This window comes from Peromyscus leucopus, chromosome 9 (genome assembly GCF_004664715.2).
Source record: "Peromyscus leucopus breed LL Stock chromosome 9, UCI_PerLeu_2.1, whole genome shotgun sequence".
In the NCBI taxonomy this organism is placed as follows: domain Eukaryota; kingdom Metazoa; phylum Chordata; class Mammalia; order Rodentia; family Cricetidae; genus Peromyscus; species Peromyscus leucopus.
In genome coordinates, this window is record NC_051070.1 from 21021398 (window position 1) to 21044540 (window position 23143).

Genomic DNA, 23143 nt, shown 5'->3' on the forward strand with positions numbered 1-23143 from the left:
ATGACCCATTAAAGGAGGAAGATATTTGTCCTGTGACCTTGGAGATTCTTTAAGAGAAATGAATTATGTTCCCCTCTATTACTGTGAGATGTTATTATGTTAATTATAAAGGTTTATATTACAATTAGAGCGTTTTTCTTATTGCTTCATAAATATGCCCATGTGGTCCAAATAGAAGTGCATACTCTTTCTACCCTGAAGGTACTGTGAGTAGTCTTTACTTGAAGGACAAGGTTGTTAAAGGATAAGCTATCACTTTAAGGGTGAGTTTCTTGTATAGGCAAGATTATTTTATATGACCTTAGACAAATTTTATTACTTCAAGTATGAAAGTAAAGGGTAGAACTAAATGTTTTTTGATCCCTTGTTATATAAATGCTTTAATTTTGAAGGGGGTTAACTAAACAAAAACTAGTGCAAAGTAAGAGTCCTAGGTGCTGTAAATTTATATATAGTGAAACAAGATGTAATAAGTATGCGTCTTTAATGCACTTCAACTCAGATGACTGTAACTGAACTGTGTTTTGTCCACAGAGTCTCTCTTCCAGCTCCTTTTGGAGATTACTGTGCGGAGCACTGGGATGAATGACAGCGCAGGGCAGTCCCTCACAGCACTCTCCTGTGCTTGCCTCTTCAGTCTGGTGGCTTCTTGGGGAGAGACAGGAAGGACACTCCAGGCCATCTCTGCTATACTAACCAACAATGGTAGTCATGCTTGCCAAACTATTCAGGTATTTCATATTTTTAGCTGTGAAGAAATTTAGAAGATGCCAAGTTGCGCTTTTCTTCATTCTGTCAGTAGAAATTCTCTGCCTTTTTAAATTATATAGTCTTTTGATCTCTGTGGTTGATGTACAAATAATGCACATCATTTGATTGAAGCCATATGTGTGTCTAGTTCAGTATCATAAAAATAACAAACGCATTTTGGCAAAAGCTCCAAATATTTAAACTATGATTAATGAGTACAATATAAGAAGTAGTCACACTAGGAAAAAAATTAAATTGAGCTCAAGGAGGTAAAATATCAAATAACTACAATTGAAAATTGAAGGCGGTTTAAATAATGGTAGTATGGTTGAATATACAAATAGTGAGCTAAAGATAAAAGAGAAGGAAATTATACAGAATACAGCAGAGAAAGAGAAAATAAGAACTGTGAATCTCTGTAATAATAAGGTAGTATATAATAAAACAATATTTTACCATGGTCTGCATTTCACAAAGTAATGATAGATCATAAAGACGGAAAATAAACCGTACTAACCAAGATTTTATACAAATGAGTAACAGAGTCCTTAAGGAAGTCCAGTTTGCTTGAGGTTTACTTCTTATAGATGAACTTTCAGTTTGTACCTTTGCAAGCCTGCCTAGCATCAGCCAGTCTTTATGACTTACTTTACCATAAATAATATGTCTGTTTTGCCTGTTTTGTGTTTGTAAACAATTTAGTGTCTTTTCATTTCTTCTCTTTTGAATAGGTGCCAATGATACTAAATTCACTACAGAGGAGTGTACAGGCAGTTTTGGTTGGAAAGATTCAAATCCAGGACTGGTTCAGTAATGGCATTAAGAAAGCAGCTCTGATGCACAAATGGCCATTAAAAGAAATAGCTGTTGATGAAGATGACCAATGTTTGCTTCAGAATGATGGATTTTTTCTTTATCTGTTATGCAAGGATGGATTATATAAAATAGGCTCTGGATACAGTGGAACAGTTAGGGTAATATGATTCCATCCAGTTTTTCATTATAACATTAATAACTGTATCTCAGTAATTGAGTTATGTCCTGTTTCTAATCCCTTTAGTACTGTCTAATTTTAATTCTTACCTGAAAATTATAATTCAAGTATATACATTAAATATTACTCATAATTTTATTACTCTGTTCATAAACAAATTTTTCTTATTTTACAGGGCCATATATATAATTCTACATCCCGTATCAGAAACAGAAAAGAAAAAAAGTCCTGGTTAGGGTATGCCCAGGTAGGAGAATGTTCTCAATAAATGAAATTATCTTGCCTTTTAAACCATATGGCTCATGCTCATTGAATGAATTTATACAGGAATGGTGTATTTTTAGTAATATGGCTAGGTAACAGTACAGAGCAGGGTGAAGAATGTGGACTCAGAATCATAGGTGGTACAGCTGCAAGTCTGACTCTGCCTTAGTAGCTGAGTGACTTATGGCAAGTCAGTTTACTTAGCTCTGTTATTTACCTTTAAAGGGAGATTGAAATTATCTTCTTTGGAGCGCTCCTTTAAGCAAATCTGGGGATAAGAATCAAAGACCACCTTTTTCATTAGCAAATCTGAATTGAAAATGAATAAGTGACCTGAGACCAAATTAGGACTCCATAAACTCTTCCATTCTATGTGTAGATCCTGTTCCTTCTAGGAAACACTTTTGGCCTACCCCAGGGGACAGACCTAGACATGCGTACAAAAACTCATAGAACAATGAAAACAGTAAACCCTATCTGTGGTGCTTTTTGAATGCTGTGATCTCATCTGCAATCAACACAGTGTGCTCTTACTATTTCAGCATCAGATACAGTCACTCTCCTCTCATCAAGAAAAGTAAATGAAAGATGGAAAGAAAGAGTCAGAAATACATATTCTGTTGTTTCCCTGTCTGTAAGACAGAGCACAGGTTCCCTTTGGGAAGGATAAATAGTAAAGATTTCCCTACACATCATGGCTTCTTGAACTAATAGGATCTGTTGTCAGCATGAAATGGTAACAGGAATTTGAAAGTACTTTGAAAACTTAAGAAATTGTTATGTTGTCTTAGTTTCTGTTCAGTTGCTGTGAATAGACACTATGGCCAAGGAAACTTATAAAGGAAAACATTTAATTAGGGGTTTCCTTACAGTTTCAGAGGGCTAGTACTTGGCAATCATGGTGGACAGTGTGGTGGCTGGCAGAAATGGTGCTGGAGCAATAGCTAAGGATTCACATATGATCCTCAAGTTGGAGGCAGAAACAGTGAGAGTGAGAACAAGATGAGGAGAAAGGAGGGAGAAGGGAGTGAAGGAAGCTAGAGAGAGGGAGGGAGAGACAGAGTGAGAGACAGTGAGAAAGAAGAGAGAGAGAGAGAGAGAGAGAGAGAGAGAGAGAGAGAGAGAAAGCACAAGAGCACACACTTAAGGGCATTGATGTGGGCTTTTAAAAATTCAAAGCCTACCCCCAGTGACACACCACCTCCAACAAGGACACATCTACTAATCCTTACCAAACAGTTCCACAACTAGAGACCAGGCATCCAAACATGAGCTTCTGGGGGCCATTCTCATTCAAATCACCACATATGTAAAGAATTATCCTGCTAAGTTTATTATTGAGGTATTATGAAAATTTAAATATTAAAGTAATTGTCTTTTAAAACTCAGTGTGCTTAAAAATATCTCATCAATTTATACTTATGTTTTATCTAGGAAATGATGTCATGGACAATATATTAGTTCTAAGAGTTGGAGTTTATTTTGTGTGGGTGTGCGTGTGCACATGCCTGTATATGTGGTATATGGGAGTGTATGCATGTGGCATGTGCATGTGCAGGCCAGAGGTTGACCTTAAGTTCTTCCTCAATTGCCCTCCATCTAAAGTAGATGCCTGTTCTTAAATTTAATCTTTTATATACTTTATATAGTATTATTGATTTATTGTACATCAACAAAATATAATACAGGAACATAACAGCTGCTTTTTCTCTTAGTAATGAAAACATATCTTAAAAATTTATGTATATATCATAAAATTTTTTTATTATCAGGGTTATTTATTATATCGAGATGTGAATAACCACAGTATGACAGCCATAAGAATAAGCCCTGAAACACTGGAACAAGATGGTACTGTAGTATTACCAGGTATGTTTTAACTAGTCATATTTTTCTTCAGAAGTAGTTTTAGGAAACATGTGTATTAGTATGTTTAAACATTTAATGGTAATTAGCAAAGAATAACCCTGATTAAAAATGAATTTTTAAATATTGTGACATTTAAACCATTTTATAACCTACAATAAATGAATACATACGCAGGTACTAGACATCAGAAAAAAGTACAATGAGTTTAATATTTATTTCTGAATTTACACTCATGTACTGGCTTTAACACTTGCCCTTACCCATAGAGACTTTTTATTTGCTCAGTTAACAAGTAATATTATTTTGTTGCTTTGACTAGAACCCCAACTTTAACTCTCAACTTGCCCAGTACAAGAGAAATTCTGGTTATTTATCACCTTACCATTGCACTAGAGTTTTTCTCTGTCTTAGAGGACTTCCCAGTGATAGTGCTTAAGATGGTCAGGAAATTGTTAACATTCTATTCTGCACACTTTTCACTAAAACTCTGATACCAAGACTTTGGGCATAGTTCATTCTGCCATGGTGCAACAGGCTGCCTGAATTCTGAGTCATTAGTTCCAGATTTTCTGTAATACTAGGTAAATGCATAAGTATTCTCAGTGGTAAAGTCTTTAAATTTGTTTATACCATTGCTGCTTTCTAAGCTGATCACATTAAAATCTTAAATATTTAGTGTGTTTGTTAGTAATCTCATGACATACAGTCAAATACTCCTAAGCATTTGATCTCTTAAAAAAGTGAGATTTATGAAAACACACACACACACACACACACACACACACACACACACACACACACCACATTGAGAGAGATAACTGCTCATTACCTGCTTGTCAAGTATTAAAGTATTCTTATAGCTACATTAGAAAACAATTTAAGCTTTTCTATTACTGTATTTTCCCAAAGTAGTATATAGACACCACCGTAGAACAAATGAATCATTTCATGACCATGTCAGAACAGAACAGTTTTCGAAAATGGGTGGCCTAACAAAATCATCTTGTAACAACTCTTTTCAGAATCTACTTTAAAAAACAAACAAACAAAAAAACCAAAACCAAGACTTGAGCTGTATCTTTGTTTAATATTAACAGCTTTAGAAATGTTAAGTATCAACATATGTTTGTTATACAAAACAATGGGTCTCATTAGGACGTGTTTATAAATGTATGTCATATACTTTCACTCTATTTCCACCCCAGTTCCAGTTTCCCTGTATTGTTCTCCTCTTCCACCTTCTGATTTAAAAAAGTCTTCTTTCCTTCCTTCTCCCTCCCTCCCTCCCTTCTTCCCTTCTTTCTTCTTTCTTTCTTTCTTTCTTTTTTTTTTTTTTTTTTGGAGACAAGGTCTCAACTATGCAGCTCTGACGGGCCTGGCCTGAAGCATACTGTGTGGACCAGGCTGGCCTCGAATTCATTGAGATCCACCTGTCTCTGCCTCCTGAGTGCTGGGATTAAAGGCATGTGCTACCATGCCTGGCTGATCTAAAAATATTTTTTAATAATAACATCTGTACTTCCAGAGAACTCCTATAAGCATATGTACATAGTTATAAAAATGATCATATTCTACATAATGCTTTTGTTGAACTTACCCTTTAACTTATTACTGAATATGTTTCCAGGTCTTTAGGCTTTTGCAGCATTATTTTAATTTTATAAATTATGTTTTACTGATTAATATATATTGAAATGGGAGTCTTCCAGTTTTCTTTTTCGATTTTCTTTTTCTTTTGGTACAAAAATTACAATGGGAAGATCATCTTTCTCTCTGCCTCTGTACCATTCATTTTTGGATGATGTCATAGAAGAAAATTTCTTTATTGACAAAACCTATTCTTCACATAGATGGATACAAAAGAGTAATTTCTGTCCACCTCATTCATAAATGCTGTAACTGAAAAGAGAATTAAAAAATATCTACCTAAAGGTGTTTTTTTATTCACCATATTTAAAAATGATTTGTTAATGATTTTATTCAGTTTAAGTTCTGCATCATTGAACATAAATGCAAATTTTAACCATACAAGTGTGGCTTTCTGTGTTTCATAAATATATGCTGTGCCCACAGTGAAGAACAAATCAAACTTTGGGAGGATAGTCCCATATTGTGTGTCTTCCAAGCTTGCAGATGTTGCTTGATATATTTCTGAAGATGCTATCTTAAAATATTCCACAATAGATAAAGAAAGGATAAAGAGAAAAACTTGATATGACGTGACAAGAAGACTCGGCATTGACTCAAGCCTGAAGAAGCGTGTTTGTCATTTGTCAATACTTTGGCATGGATCACATTTTCTTCAACACAACCATTTGCTTTTTCCCTGGGAAGGGACAACTCTTCTCTCTAGCCTTTCCATCAAGAAGAATAGTAGTAAACTGTCAGATTTATAGGTATTCATGAATGCCATGTTTAAAATGAACATAAATTGGTAATTCATTCAGTTTCATGGTCTAATTAGTCTTATTTCACTACAGTATGGATGAACACCCTTGTCGAATGTCATTTTATTCTTTCTATTTCTATTTACTTTCAGGTTGTGTTCTTATGTCATTTACTGTCCACGTCTGGTGACAGGTTGCTCAGAATATGAGGCTTTTTTGCTCCTCTTCTTACGCCACTTCACTCCCTCACCCCTGCATTTATCTGAAATTATAATGAGTTTTTCTTCTTTGCTTTTTAGTTTAAAATCTTACTGCTTAGAGCTTGAGAAGCATCTTTCTTGCGCCTCTTTGTATTCTGTACAGTGGACTAGGAACTCTTTCTTTCGATTTCTCCTCTCTTTGATTACCAAGTCTCTTGGGCTACCAGTGGGCCTTGTCTCCCAGTTTCTATTTCCAGTTTGTGATCACTGAATTCTCTATTTGGTAAGGGTCTGCCTGTGTTTTGCATATTTATAATAAGGAAGTATGCTAGTATGAAGCTCTTGGGCAAAGATCAAGCATATTTGGGTGGGCTCCATTGCTGTATTCAAAAAAAAAAACCAGAGTTTTATGTTTTGTTGATTCAGGTTGAACTAGAAATGAATTTTCTTTTTTGTATTGTGATTAATGGAGAGGTTCATCCTAGTTCTCCATGGTTACTGTAGAAAATGTGTGTGCTTTTATAATTGCCTGTTGAATACTTGTTTTCTCATAGGATACAATTCATACAGATGTTGATTTTTGCTTGTAGTTTGTGTTATTTAGCAGCAGTCACTAACACATGTTCCAGGGTCCTTCTGTGATACTGGTATCCCTTGTTACAACTAGCTTGTACATTACTTTGATCAAAGTATACAGTGCACTCTTCTACAGAGATATGTTCAATGCTGGCAAATATGGGTGGTAGCTGAGATATTTGGCTGGTTTGAGAAAAAAAGAATTGAGTTGTTGGATCTGAGAAGGATAAATGGTTAGAAAGTCTAGAACATTATAAATACTAAATATGATGGAATAGACATTGACTTTCTACATGGGAAATATATAAGTAGTTTTGACATTTATTTTGTAAAGCAAGGGATATCTGCAGTTGGACACCATAGACTTCAAATACAGAAGCTTTAGATCTATCTGTATTTCTCTGTGACACTAATGACTGAAGTGTATGTCTGATGATAGTGTTGCCTAAATTGCATGTGATTATATTGAAATGATCATAACCAACATTGTTTGTTTATCATGGTGCATGTTCAACTTTCAGACTGTATCTGATACTAATTCATTTTGAAATTAGGTGGGCTCTCAGATCCTTGATTATGCAAGCTTTATAAATGTAAGCACAACATGTGACCAGAACTCTTAGTATTGTTTATTTTTTCTTAATTTGTAATTCTTATTTTTAAAAAGTCTCCTTTTGAGTGTAAGTGTATTCTTATTGTGTGAAGAACTCTCATTCTGACTTCAACAGAGGAGTAAAATCATTTCGTGAGTTGCTTATTTATTGTTTAATGTAATTACTTTTTCTTTACTTTGTATAGATTGCCACACTGAAGGTCAAAATATTTTATTTACTGATGGAGAGTATATAAACCAGATAGCTGCTTCAAGAGATGTAAGTGCTTGCAATCATCAGTAGCTCTTGTAAATGAAACTACTTTTTTTTTTAAATTACTTGGTTTTTATTGAGTACCTGAAGACTGATTTATGCAATATAAAAATCCCGAATTTTTTCTTTGAAGGATGGCTTTGTTGTCAGAATATTTGCCACAAGCACTGAACCTGTACTGCAACAAGAATTACAGCTTAAACTGGCCAGGAAATGCTTACATGCCTGTGGAATATCACTGTTTGATTTGGAAAAGGATTTGCATATAATAAGTAAGATGACAAAACAAGTCTTTCTTTTTACTTTTAAAATCTCTTCGTTTTCAGCAATGCAGCTCATAATTTAGTAGCTACTGTGTCTATTACTATAAAACAAAATTTTTAATTACTATATAGAAGTAACTAGGAAATACAGCCTGTAAACAGACAAGGTAATAGAAAGTGTTTAGAAAAGTGGCTAATAATACTTTCCAACTATCAGTTTGAATAGGGCAAAATAAACATATTTATTAAGGATATGAATGGAAAATGCTTGGTGTCTTTAATTTAATACCACTGAAGATTTATTAGTGCAGTTTTGTAACTTAGGGGAATCTATATAAGATCTGACTTTTGATGTTTTTATCTTTGAGAGTTTACTAATCTTGCCAGTAGTTTTTTTATCTCACATATTTTAATTGTATAGGATTTTTGTGTATCATCCCTTCCATGGGAAAACTGCCAAATTGAGCTAAAACTTCCCATTTTAAAAGTTTACAGAATCATTGGTTGCTTGCATGACTGGCCAAACATCATAAAATATACTGTATAAAAAATTTTAATTTATAGTTTGAAAATATACTTATGTATATACACATATTTTTAAAGTTAGGAAATTTTCTTCTATAAAAAAGCACAGGACAGAGAATCTGAAAGTTTGTATCCAGATATCTTCATATTTTAATTCAATCACAGAGAGCTTTAGGTTTTAGATGAACTAACTCCTAAGCTTTATATTTGTTAATTTAAACAATGGGTAGTATAGTTATGAAGAGCAAATGATATAAAATATATACATTTTATGATGTTCATTACCAGTTATGCTTAATAAAAATGTATTTTTACACCTTAATTCAATGACTACTGTTGACATTGACTTATGAATGTTTTGTTATAAAGTGTTGTTTGGTAGTAATTTAAAATACATCAAGATTAGAACTTTTATCTTTTTTTTTTTTTTTTTTGAGGTTGTGGGCCTGTTATGGTATCTCTAGGAACTGATATTTACTCTGTTTTGTTTTGTTTCATTTCATTTTCTGACAGTGTTTCTAGGTAGCCCATCATGTTCCCAAGCTAGTGTCCTCCAGCCTGAACTTAAGTGTGCCACCATGTCCAGACAGTTCTAATTGAATTAACTGATATTATTTGATAGAGTGCATGTTGTATTTAGAATTACGTATGTTAAAAATGCAGTCCTATTTAATAGTATTGTTTTCTTGAAGGCACAGGATTTGATGAGGAGTCAGCAATACTTGGTGCAGGACGAGAGTTTGCACTAATGAAAACAGCAAATGGAAAGGTAAATTACTTATTTTGTTTCAAAAATTAACTTTTTCTGCTAGAAGAGACAGTACAAATTGTTATATAATTCAGACAATTTATACATTTAAATGTTGTTGTAGTTCTTTTACATGGTGAATCTTATGTTGAAAATAACATTATGTAAGAATAGTATCATTTAAGGCCCTAAAAATTTGTAAACTTTTTTAAAAGTTATATTTTTGCAAGTATTTAATTATGGATTCATTTAATTTTTTAGTTAGTTTAAATTTGTGTTTTGTGTTTATTCTGATATGAGATATCACAAATTTCTAAATGTTCTAATGTCCAAAACAAATACAATATATAATTTAGATAACAGAGAAGCATGTTTAATTAACTTTATTTGATAGGTTAGCCTGTATAGATTGAAGTTTCTTTTTTGTGTAATAAATGTGAAGAGAACATATGATAACTAAGGGAATTCTGAAAATAGAAATTATCAAGCATATATTTACATGTAGCTTTTTATAAATTTGGAAGTTAATAACAAATTTTATGAATTTCCTCCTATGATTATTATCATGGAAATATAAATATGAAAATTGTAAAAATTATAACTGTTCATATAAAAAGTAAACTTGAGTTGATCAGTTTCTGTCTCCTTCAGGTGATGAAATTTGAATAGTACAAAAACTGCCAAGTTTTTGTTATTTTTGCCTTTCAATGAAATATGGAAACTTTTAGTTTCTTGTGAAACCTGGTGCACCATTCCAAAAAAATTCTAATATTTGTTCTTCTTTTCTTTTTTTTAATATATAAGATATATTATACTGGCAAGTACCAGAGTCTTGGAATTAAACAAGGTGGTCCTTCAGCAGGAAAATGGGTTGAGCTACCAATTACTAAATCTCCCAAGATAGTGCACTTCTCTGTTGGACATGATGGTTCGCATGCCCTTTTAGTTGCAGAGGATGGAAGTGTGTTCTTTACAGGATCTGCAAGTAAAGGAGAAGACGGCGAGTCAAGTAAGTCACCTGAGAGCTGGCACTTAGTGAATGTTAGTGTGAAGTCATTGCAGTAGCACTGGCCTCAGCAGCCTGTGTGTATGTGGGACATGTGTATATGCTTCAGTGAAGCATGCGCTAAGGAAAGGTGGTTGTTTCACTCTACAGTCCTTGTGAGTGAATTTTCATCTTCTGGATACATGACTGTTCATCTGAGAATAGGTGGTTGGTGATTTTTTTCCATCTAATTATTCTAGTAGATTACTTAAAAAACCCAAAACTTTGCAAGGAATATGTATTTTAAAAGGAAGATAAACATTATGTAACTTTGTTTATAAATGTTAGCTATGGATTATTGTTTGCGGCATTCTTTCTCTATGAGGAAATCATTTGCTCTACAATGAAAAAATATATAATTTGATCTAATATTTTTTCTGTTTAGATCCTTCTTCAAAGCATAATTTTTCTCTCTTAAATAAATAACTTATCATATTCCTTGGTGTAGCATCTTACAGGGATTAGTTTTTTGAAAGTCAATATATAATGGAAAATTAAGTGAAAATTAAAGTTACCCTGAGATTAGCCCTTTAAAAAGCCACAGAATATATTACCATCCTCTAGGAACTGAACATTTAGAGAACATTCATTTAAACTAGTTACGAGACTGTGTATCAGTATCAAGTCATATGAAAACTGTGGTGATATTTTAAACTATAGCATAACAATATAATTTTATTCTGAAAGCATGAAAGAGATTGATTACCCAAATGAACAGCTAGTTGATGTTTTCCATCTTTCACTTATTTTGATGCTAGAATTTTTGAAAATGGTGGCTTTTTAAATCACCCATATTTCTATTTATTTGTTCATTTTCATATGAGTATCATCTTTCTTTACAATCACATTGACTTGGTACAGCTAGTTAATATCTATTAGATGAATAAGAAACTTTGTTTCCATGATCTACTATAACTGCATATTAATTTTAAAGAGAGATTAAAAAGAAGGTGATATAAGTGTATGTTGGGGAGGGGGCTAGGGCGGTATGTGTGTTGTTGTAGTTGTGTGGATAATATAAAAGTAATCTAGAGATTGAGACTCCTAGAAGTTTATTGCAAACTGGGTTTCCTTTTGGGAATTTCACTGTGCTAGAGGAACTGTCAATGATAACCTAAATATTAATTGACATATGAGGCTAGCACATTCCTAATTATAATCTACATGATGGTAAGCCCTGGCCTTTATGAGACTTAATGAAGTGTATCAAAAAGGTAAACAAATTGTTCATTTTCTTTGGTTTTATATATAAATCATTGTTATTATTTGCATATAGATACCTTACATTCATTTTATTTGTTCTTTTTAGCTAAGAGCAGACGGCAGTCAAAACCCTATAAACCTAAAAAGATCATTAAAATGGAAGGAAAGATTGTGGTCTACACAGCCTGCAATAATGGGAGTAGTTCTGTTCTTTCTAAAGATGGAGAATTATACATGTTTGGGAAAGATGCTATTTATTCTGATAGTTCAAGTAAGTTAAAAAATATCACTTTTATGCAAAAAGGATTCCAATATGAATTACTGGATGTAACACAGATGTGTCTAGAAAATTAACATTTGTAATATGCTTTAACTACATACTTGGACTTTTCTTCCAACTGAAACTTTGGAGAAGATGTTTTCCATTGTATTTTGTCACTAGAAGGTCAGACGTTCATTTCACACATAGTTAGTAATGAACTTGGGGGAAATTTTCCCTTAGCTCTTTTCTCTGGAAAGCTTTCCCTTCACATTGAAGTGCTGTGTAACGTGTCTTTGGGTTAATGTTAGTCACTATCAGCAGTCAGTTTTTATAATAAAGCTGATTTTAAATCATTGAATTATCTGTCTCCTCACTTAGACAGCGGGAAAGTATTATTTCCTTTGCTAATTACTGTATTCTATAATTCCTAGCACAAAGGCTCAAGAATTATTTATCAGTTTATAAAGTGCCTGACTGATAAACCTAAATTTTAAGAGGTGGATATGAGGGATGGAAGTAGCTAGATAGTTTTATATTTACAAGTTCTAATCGTATAACCTTATACTATTTGGTTGCTAGATTTTTTTCCCCCGTAGTAATTAGAAATGAGTATAATGAATTAGTCATCCCACTTGGGGGGATTTTATATGAGACCCATGTGTAATACCTTTGAATTTTGCTATAAAAAGGAAGCCAGGATAAATGGAGTTTTTTACTGGAAAGTTAAGTGGTTGTCCAAGGTTGGAGAAATCAGCACGTAGAAAATTTATAGCAGTTAATTATTCACTGGAACTGCCAAGTAAAAGAAGTGCTTAATGTGCTAATATTTAGATTCTCAGTGGGCTAAAATTGTTAGAGGGAGTCAGTCTTTTGGGATAGCACATTAGTAGTTTTAAAATAATACTCAGAATAACCATTGTATGCTAAAATGCTAATAGAAATTGAAGATTTACGTGTAAGGGTTTAGGTGAAGCAGAAAAGGTCTACCTGCCCTTTTGCAGTTGGAGAGAGATTTATTCATGACAGACTTAAGTGGATATTGTTCAGTGACTTTAGACAGTCAGATTTGTTATTAGTTTTTTTTAGTTGGATAACGTTTACTTAACATTCAGAATTTTCTTTTTGTTTCCCTTCCCTTAAAGAGAGGCGAAGGATAGTATCTGTTTCATATTTTATTTTTGTAATTCTATAAGAACATTTAAGAAATGTTCTGCACAGAACCTAGAACATGCAAGAGCTCAGCATATAATCATCTGGTATTAGTATCAAACTTTGTTCCATGAGATACTTATTATACATATTTTTTCAAGTGTGCTACATACTGAAATTAGGAATTTTTACAACTTACCTAATTGCCTTAATTTTTGGAAATGTTTTTAATATATCTTAGAAAACTAACTCTTTAGTTGTTACTATTATTAGTTCTTAATAAGGTTAATCATGCTTTTTTACTTTTAAAATTTTTGCAAATAGTAAGTACTAATGGTAGCAAATGGATGTGAAAAGCATACTGAAAGTAACATAAGGGAAGTTAAGGAAATAATGGGGTGGCTTGTGGAAGAAAGTATTAGGGGTTCAAAAACATTCTTTTGATGGCTGGTGAGAGGATTCACCATGAGAAGGCAATTGTTGTTAAGCTTAACAGCCTGAGTCAATGGTCAGGACTCAGGTGATGAAAGGAGAGGACCATCTTCTGCAAGTTATCTTCTGTCCTATCCGTGCCCATCATGGAGACATGTGCACTTGAGTGCATTCACAGGAAACAAGTAAATAAACAAATGTGATTTTACAGTAAGTGCTGGTACTGTTTTGTAAAACTACAGGTTTTATAAAAACACTGTTTGATTGTACTATTGTGAGTGTTTTACTAATTTTGTTGCTGAAGCAGTCTAAGCGGGTAAGGTTCATGACTTATTTGTGCCTGTAGTAGAAATTTGAGAGGGGCTGGCCCTTCTGAGTACTGTTCAAAGGTAGCGCAAGCAGGCAGGAGAAGTTAGCTGGAAATAATCCTACAGGAGATATTTGTCCCAACTACATTTAATGGTTTTTTTTTGTTGTTGTTGTTTTTGTTTTTAATTTGATGGTTTTCTACCTGTAGTTAGGTCTTTTGTTTCCCATTTCCATGAATTATTTTTCTCAAGGAAATGACTTCTGCATTAAAGTTGTTCTAGGTACAGAAATATTTTCATTGTTTTTGTTAATTTTGTATCTTTTTTCTAGGTTTGGTGTCTGACTTAAAAGGCCATTTTGTAACTCAGGTAGCAATGGGCAAAGCTCACACTTGTGTTTTAATGAAGAATGGTGAGGTTTGGACTTTTGGTGTAAATAATAAAGGACAATGTGGACGAGACACTGGTGCTATGAACCAAGGAGGGAAAGGTAGGAGTTTCATTTTTATCAAGAAATATGTTGTTTTTTCATTAGCTTTTTGGGATATAGTAAAGAATCTTACTCTTCCAAAAATGAATGACCCAGGCCTAAGAGATGGCTCAACAGTAAAGAGCACCTGCTGCTCTTTCAGAGGACCCAGGTTCTATACATGCAGGCAAAACTCACATACATAGCAATTAAAAACACTTTTAAGTGAATGAATCTTTGATTTCATATAAATTTAAAACCCCCTGAATTTTTCCTTGATAATAAAAGTTTATCACTGGAAAAATAAAATAATATTGTTTTTGAACAAGTGATGTTCCTACCTGTTTAATATTTGTAAAAATATACATAAATCAATGGTAACACATTTTTGATGACTAAATTGTTCATGGAAAGCAGATTTTTTTCAAATTGTTGTCATTTTCTTTTTGACAGTAGCCTATCAACAAATATTACCCTCCTTGTTTAATCATGTATACTACCAAAAGTGGAATCTCAAATGGCTGAGAAGCACTTAAAAGAAATGTTCAACATTCTTAGCCATCAGGGATATACAAATCAAAATGACTTTGAGATTCCATCTTACACCTGTCAGAATAGCTAAGGTCAAAAACACAAGTGACAGCTCATGTTGGTGAGGATGTGGAGCAAGGGAACACTCCTCCATTGCTGGTGGGAGTGCAAACTTGTACAGCCACTTTGGAAATCAGTATGACAGTTTCCCAGAATGTTGGGAATCAATCTATCTCAAGACCCAGTTATTCCACTCTTGGGCATATACCCAACGGATGCTCTACCATACCACAAGGACACTTGCTCAACTATGTGAGCCTAGCCTTTTAATGGCTTAGCTACCCTCTGCAGCCCTGAGCTGATTTCTTGATTATACATAGGTACCTTGAGTGGCTGTGCTTTAGGTTATATGCTATAGATAAGAGATAAATGAATAAGTTTGATGAGGAATAATAGATAAAGTGAGTAAATACATAATCACTTAGATTACAGCAGGGTTCATGTTTTTTCTTAAATTGGAAAATACCTGTTTTCAGACATGGAAATAATCCACATAAATTATAAATTGATCTGTCAAACAGGATTTGGAGTTGAAAATATGGCAACAGCAATGGATGAAGACCTGGAAGAAGAACTAGATGAAAAAGATGAGAAGTCCATGATGTGCCCTCCAGGCATGCATAAGTGGAAGCTGGAGCAGTGCATGGTATGCACAGTGTGTGGAGATTGCACAGGCTATGGAGCCAGCTGTGTTAGCAGTGGGCGTCCCGACAGAGTTCCAGGAGGGTAAGACAAGATTTCCTACTGAAGAGAATAAGCACACACCCCCTTTGTTTTTTGTATTTCAAAATTATCTCAGAGTTTACATACCTACCTTTTATGTATATGTGTGTGGAGTGGTGGTGTCTTTGGTTCAAACCCATGGATTCACCATAATGCCAGGGAAGTGCTCTACCACTGAACTACACTTTGAGTCCTAAACTTAATAATAGATACAATTATTTTCCGCTATGTTATAGAGTATTATTTTAAGGTGTGTTACTTTTGTTTATATTGCATTTGTTTAATTCTGTGAAGCAGTGTTACTGTGCCTGTCTAAAACACCTGATGATCTAATAAAGAACTGAACTTTCAATACTGAGGCAGGAGAGAGAAATAGGTGGGGCTGACAGGCAGAGAGGATAAATAAAAGGAGAAATCTGGGAGGAAAAAGAAATAGTCAGAGAAGGAGGAGTACTCCAGGGTCCAGCCACCCAGTTATATAGCAAGCCATGGAGTAAGAAACAAAGAAAGATATACAGAAATAGAAAAGGAAAAGCACAGAGACAGAAGATAGATGGAATAATTTAAAGTTAAGAAAAGCTGGCTAGAAATAAGCCAAGTTAAGGCCGAGCATTTATAGTTAAGAATTTATAGTTAAGAATAATCCTCTGTGTGTGATTTATTTGGGAGCTGGGTGGCAGGCCCTCCAAAAGAGTAAAAACAAACAACACCACTGAAACATTGAGTTCTAATTTGTGTCATCTTTAAGTTTGCCTTCCTTTCAGGTTGATTCATTGAATCAATTACTTAAAATTAGGTCATATTTTTTTTTAAATTCTAAGGCCTTATTTGTAATTTTTCTAAGCTTTTAAATGCCAAATGTAATTGATATTTTCTAAGTAGAATTACCAAATATATAGGCTGCTTGAGTAGAAATACATATTCTCTCTCTAAAATTGCATCATGCCTATCTATCTGTCTGTCTATCTGTCTGTCTGTCTATCTTCTTATAGACTCTTGTTTTAAGGGTTTGTCCTGGTTAATCTTTTGTCAACTTGGAAAACCCCTTTATATGTCTGGAATGATGGCTTCTTAATTGAGAAAATGCTTTCATAAGATTGGTCTGTAGACTTGTCTGTGGGCTATTGTGTTGATTAATGATTGATATGGAAGGATCCCATCTACTGTGGTGCCACACCTGTTCAAGTGGTCCTAAGGGTATATAACAAAGCAGCCTGAGCAAGCCAATGAAGAGCAAGTCAGTAAGCAGCACTCCTCCATGGGCTCTGCATCAGTTTCTACCTCCAGATACCTGACCTGACTTCCCTCCATGATGGACTGTGATATGAAACTATAAGCTGAAATAAACCCTTTCCTCTCCAACTTGCTTTTGGTCATGGTATTTTATCACAGCAATAGAAACCCTAAGATAGGGTTATATACGATTGTCAATGCAAAGATAATATATAGGCATATTTTTCTGTCCCACCTGCCAGGTCCCAAATAACCACATGGAAACTTATTATTAATTATGAAAGCCTGACTGATAGCTTAGGCTTGTTTCTAACTTGCTCTTTTAACTTAAATTAACCCATTTCTATTAGTTTACTTTTAGCCTTGTGGCTTTATTACCTTAACTTGGTGTGGCAAATGTTGCTTTTTTGCTTCCTCTGTATCTGGCTGGTGACTCTGCTCTTTTTCCTAGCATCCTTTGTGCTTGGAAATCTTGCCTAACTATTGGTCATTCAGCTCTTTATTAAACCAACCAGAGTGACACTTCTTCACAGTTTACAAAAAGATTATTCCCCTACGTTTCCCTGGTTTTGCTTAAATAAAAAAAGGAAAGATTTTAAACTATGTATAATAAGAACAATTATCAGGTAAGAATGACATTCACAATGATCAGTCCATTTATATTTGGCATATTCAGAGAAAATATTCTATTACCTATGTTACCTTGATGACTTTAAAGTTTTATACCTAAAATATTTTCTATCACAACTTGTATTACTATCTTAAAACTATTTTTTAGACCTAAAAATATCTTCTTAGATAAACAACTTAAACCTTTGTTTCTCAACCTTATAAATTTTACATCTTTTATGTAAGTTTCTTTAATGAATTTGGTAACTAGGAAAATTGTAAAACTATAACTATCTAGTCTTCTATCTCCATCAGAGACCAAATAGGAAGTGCAGAGCATGCAACTTTCAAAACTAAGAAATGACAAACAGCTAGCTACCTGGGCAGCCACCCCAAGGTTCCTCTGTAATATTGGGGAATTCATCTTTGATCTACAGCCCTAGAATCTGACAAACTTTTTTGTGAAGCAGGAATTTTGAAGGACTGTCCTGCCTTGTCTTGATAAAGTTTGGCAGTCACTTTCTTTTGTGTCCTTCTTGTCCAATTTGGACAGAATGCTGTCAGCAGTCAAGATGAGGGCAGTTTTTTTTTTGCTCCATGGCTAAGTTTTGCCACAAAGATAGCAAACTCCATATGGAGGTTTTTGATGCCTATCATCTATTCTGAAGCAGCTTGGTGCTGCCAGGAGCAGATGTGTCTCATTGTCATGTAAAGCCTTATATTATTAAAACATCTTAAATTTCATATTGTATATATCTCTGAAGTGTTTGAAGGCCCCTGTCTATCTAAAATATATCTCTGTTTGACCTTGAAAACATACCAAATGACAGGTTTGATTGTGATAGGTGACTAACTACTAATCTGCATTTCTTTTCTTTATTATCCTGAATAGTTTGTAATAATAACTTTCAAAGACTAGACATTTACATTACATTGTTAAATTAGCTGCATAGGTACAATACCTTAAAAAGTAGAAACATATGTACAGTATGTTCTAACAAAAATAACCTTAATTTTGTATCAATATACAAAAATTCATACCAATATAAAATATCTAGTGGTTGTTCAAAAGTAGACTCAACAATCTACCCTTTTAGCTCATCATTTTTATACTATATCCCCCTTTTTTCCTTCAGAAAGAGATCTAACTCCTTTGGTTAGCTTCTTTCCTGACCTTGACCAATAACAACTTGTAACTAACCCCCTAAACAATGATAAACATCTATAACCCATCAAATGACCAAAATCCAACTACCTCAACTCTTGGGAATGTAGGCATCATGTTCTCTAGACTAGTTTGTGTCTGGGGGTGCTGGCATCTTTAGGAGAGAGACCCTGGGAAAATTGGGATAATGATCAAGCCCTGGGAGAGTTAGCTGTAATATTTGTTATCCAGTCTCTGCAATGGGAAAGTATAAGGCTTATCTGAAGTCCTGGCTGGAGTAGTCTGTGAAGCTAGACCATCTCAGCCAGCAGCCTTGAAGCTGTTCTGGATGCAGAACTCTGAAGAAACTGCAGAAGAGGCACTCTGAGAGGCTGGATCACCTGGGCCAGCCATTTTCATTGTTGTCTAGTCTCCTTGCTCCAAAAACACAGACTTTCAAAGGTAACATAGATATCTGCATTAACAAAAGTATGGAATGTCAGGTAAAGATGATTTTTGGTTTTATGTTTGAGCAGATAAAAAGCATGTTTCAATGTTGTAAGTCCATTAGGACTGTATAATCAAACTGGAATATAAATCTCTATCCATCCATATAAAAGGATAGCATATAATATTAAGTCTTGAAGATTCTAGCCAACAAGACTTATCATGTCTCATCTTTTCTCAGAGATGTTCCCATGTCTAGGGATCAGCTTATACCTCACCTGTCCTGTAATCTTTTTGGCTTCCTCCCCCATGTCTGTAGCCAAGATACTCATGATGTCTCTCCTGGTCAAGTCTGATCTCTATTAATCTAGAAGGAATCCACAGCCTTTCATTTCCTATGGAAACAAACCCTTCCTCCATGCAACACATTGTCTGACTTCCATTTTGAAGTTAAGCATTTTTAAAATATATATATTGGTTTAATTTAGCAGTTTCCATAATCAAATGTTTCTTAGCAGCTATTGTTTTTTGTACATTATTGTGTCATATATGGATATCCAGTCTTCCAACACCATTTGTTTCTCAGGCTATATTATAGAGCTCTGCTATATTATATTGAATAGATTAATCAAATGGGAGTCCCTGTTTTGTTTCTAGTCTTAAAGGAAAAGCCTATCATCTTTCATTGAGTGTAATTTTTATCACACATTTTCATACGTGGTTTTGAGGGTGTTGAAGTAGTTTTCTTCTGTTCTTAGTTTCTTGAATTCCTTAAATAATGAAATTATGTTGAATTTTGTTAAATATTTATTTGTACAGATAAAGAAAATTAGGTATTTCCCCCTTTGATACTGTTAGTGTGGTATATTACATTAATTTTCCAATACTGCATTCCAGGAATGAATCTTGTAGCTGCAAGCTTTTTTGTATCCTGTCTGGTTCCACCGGCACTTATAAAATAATCATTCAGAGGCTTATATTAGTTATGTTTGGCTGATGGCTCAGGTTTATTACTAACTAGCTCTTAAAATTTAAATTAATCCATTTCTGTTAATCTATATTTTATCACGTGGCCGTAACATTACCAGTCTGTTGGCATCTTGTTCCATGGGCAGCTGGATGGCATCTCCTTAACTCTGCCTTTCTTCTCCATATTTTGTTTGGCTTTCCTTTCTAGCTATATTCTGCCTTGTCGTAGGCCAAAGCAGCTTTATTCATCAACCAATAGAAGCAACACTTATTTGCAGTGTACAGAAGGACATTTCACATCGTTTCCCCTTTTCTGTCTAATCAAAATAGGAAGGTTATGACTTTAACATAGCAAAATTACATATAACAAAGAAGTTATCAAGCAAGAATTGTTGTTATAGTATTTAGTCTATTTGTATTTGATAAAATTGAAGAAAATATTTTGTCATCTATGCTATTTAGAAAAGCAGCACATGTTCTCAGCATACAGAAGGATATCCCACATCATTATTTCACTCTGTCATGGTATATTATCCTTGTAATGTGGTGTTTAGTTTGGCTTGCCAGTATTTAGTTGGATATTTTTGCCTTAATTTTTGTGAAGATTATTGGTCTGTAGTGTTTTGTTTTGTTTATTCACTTTAATGTCTTTGTGTTAAATATCAATGTAATTCAGAATGAGTTAATAAGCAATCTCTATTCTTCAGTCTTTCAGAGCAATTCAAGAACCAGCATTATAAATGATACTTTAAAAATAATTTCAATAGAAAAATCAGTAGAGAATCTTACATTACACTCATTATTGTAAAGTACAGAATCTTCCAACTTGTCAGTAATGCTTGTTTTTCAAATTTCCCAGTTTCACAGGATACTTAGCCACGTTATTTGTACTGGCAGATGAATCTTGCTCTTGTACCTTTACAAATCTGTTACCCATGAATGTGACAGAGCTATTAAAAGTTTTAAAGGACCAACTATGAATAATTAAAGCTATGATTTCTGTGTCTATGAAGAGTATTACCGAGAAATTCGTCTTTCACTGACATCCTAGCCAACTTCATGGAGTACTTTTGTCTTTATTTTGTAATAAACACGTTATATGGTTTTCAAGTTGTATGAAAGTGACAAAGAAGCAGCAGTTAGATAGAAAGAATTGGTAGTTAGATACAGTGAAAAGAAAAATGGGACATGATAGTTTATCAAGAGTGAGGAGGTAGAGACCTATTATGATGCTGGTAAGCTGACTGATCACTAGAGGTTGCCAACACCCCTCCTCACTTCCCTGGAGACAGAGTTTTCATGTTTCCTAGCCCCCAGCCCATCCTGACTCTTAGTGCTAAAACTGTTGGCACTTACTGGGAAAACGTGTAGAAGAATGTCTATTAATAGGTAATGGGACAAAGTAGAATCTGTGTGTATTTTATATAGAAATATATTAGTTATACTCATTAGAATCAACACATTCTTCAATTATAAAAATTCCTGCTTTTCTTTAAAATCAATGGAAGGATGGTTATAGAAAGTACTGTTCAAAGATTAGAATAATTTCAGGTAAGCCTGTTTTTTATTTGTTTATTTTACATAGGATCTGTGGTTGTGGTTCAGGAGAATCTGGCTGTGCTGTGTGTGGATGTTGCAAGGCTTGTGCAAGAGAGTTGGATGGTCAGGAGGCAAGACAAAGAGGGATTCTTGACGCAGTGAAAGAAATGATACCTTTAGACCTCCTTTTAGGTAATTTACTTTATTATGTTGACTATCTTGCCCTCAACTCAATAATTCTAATAGTTTAAGTATTTTCTGTCATATACATGTCAAAAATTAACGTAATAGCTAATATATGCAGTGTTGCTTTTGGTAACTGACATGACCATGTGGAATACTTTTTTTTTTCTTTTTATGATAAGAATTCTTACAACAAAAAATTGAGTTTGAAGTTGTTTTTTACTAGCTTTTACTCCATTGAATTTTGTATAGGCATAACTATTATATACTTATGTTATATAACGTGCTCTTTTATTGTTTGGGCCAATTATCCAGCTGTCCCTGTACCTGGGGTTAATATTGAAGAACATCTTCAGTTACGGCAAGAAGAAAAACGGCAACGTGTCCTTAGAAGGCACAGATTAGAAGATGGAAGAGGTAAGATGTAGCTCCAGAGAAAAGGTATAGGGAAACTTTCATACCCTATCTGAGACAATTGCATAATTTACAGAAGACCCTCATTTTTTAAGAAGTCATTAAAGTTTGTAGCATTCCCATAGCAAGTGAAAGTTACATCAACATACTTACGACATTTATAATTGTGCTAGTAATAATACCTTTAACTCGGTAGAGTGCTCATCACCCGACAGTAGGATGTGTGCCTTATAACTCAGCATGGTGGCTCATACCTATAATCTCAGTACTCCAGTGTTAAGACAGGAGGACTGCTCAAATTCCAAGCCTGTCTGTGGTTAGACTGCTAAAAAAAACCACAAATAATTGTGCCATTGCAAAATATAAATGCCATTAGTAATGACAATTACAAATTTTAAGGATCAATGCTTTACTCAGACTTTTGATTCATCTATATTTGACCATGGGCCAAAACTTAGTTTAACTAAGGCTTTTCATTTCTGTTTTCTTAGACATTCATGATCCTTGTCACTTGACACAATATCATTATGCTTCCCTGCAGTACAGGAATTGTGATTGTGCTTTTTTGTGTCTTTTTTTTTTTTTTAACAAATTGATTATACACACACACAAAATGAGTTGAAAGTCATTTTTATTCGCAAAGACAAGTGTATTGCTTATATCATTTCCTTATTGTTTAGGAGAATTTCTTGACCTGAAAATATATTTAATACTAGTTGTACATAAATGACATTTTAATATATATCCAGTAGGCAGAAGTAAATATTATGTTACTAAAATTATTCTCCCCCAGAATCTTTTCTTTGTACAGTTACAACAAATTGTTGAAAGTCCTTGCCTTATTGTTGTGTTAATCAGAAGAATTTATTAACATTGCATATCTTAAATACTTCTTAGAAAGTATAGTGTATTTGGTACAGAAATAAACCTATTACCATTTTTATATGTTTTTAATCAACTTATGGTAACCTACTGCCATCA

At 33.9% G+C, this 23143-nt stretch overlaps 1 protein-coding gene across 13 annotated transcripts in view; it reads left to right on the forward strand.

Moving 5' to 3' along the window:
* Mycbp2 (MYC binding protein 2) overlaps window positions 1-23143 on the forward strand; it is a 249377-nt gene that overhangs the window by 62867 nt on the left and 163367 nt on the right. For all 13 annotated transcript variants that reach the window (XM_028864803.2, XM_028864805.2, XM_028864804.2 and 10 more), the window contains exons 5-17: window positions 535-731; window positions 1482-1724; window positions 1920-1991; window positions 3781-3877; window positions 7839-7912; window positions 8040-8178; window positions 9387-9463; window positions 10247-10451; window positions 11797-11961; window positions 14173-14331; window positions 15423-15627; window positions 21612-21757; window positions 22064-22165. In XM_028864803.2, coding sequence (XP_028720636.1) covers window positions 535-731; window positions 1482-1724; window positions 1920-1991; window positions 3781-3877; window positions 7839-7912; window positions 8040-8178; window positions 9387-9463; window positions 10247-10451; window positions 11797-11961; window positions 14173-14331; window positions 15423-15627; window positions 21612-21757; window positions 22064-22165 — 1881 coding nt within the window. The remainder of the gene's footprint in view (window positions 1-534; window positions 732-1481; window positions 1725-1919; window positions 1992-3780; window positions 3878-7838; window positions 7913-8039; window positions 8179-9386; window positions 9464-10246; window positions 10452-11796; window positions 11962-14172; window positions 14332-15422; window positions 15628-21611; window positions 21758-22063; window positions 22166-23143) is intronic.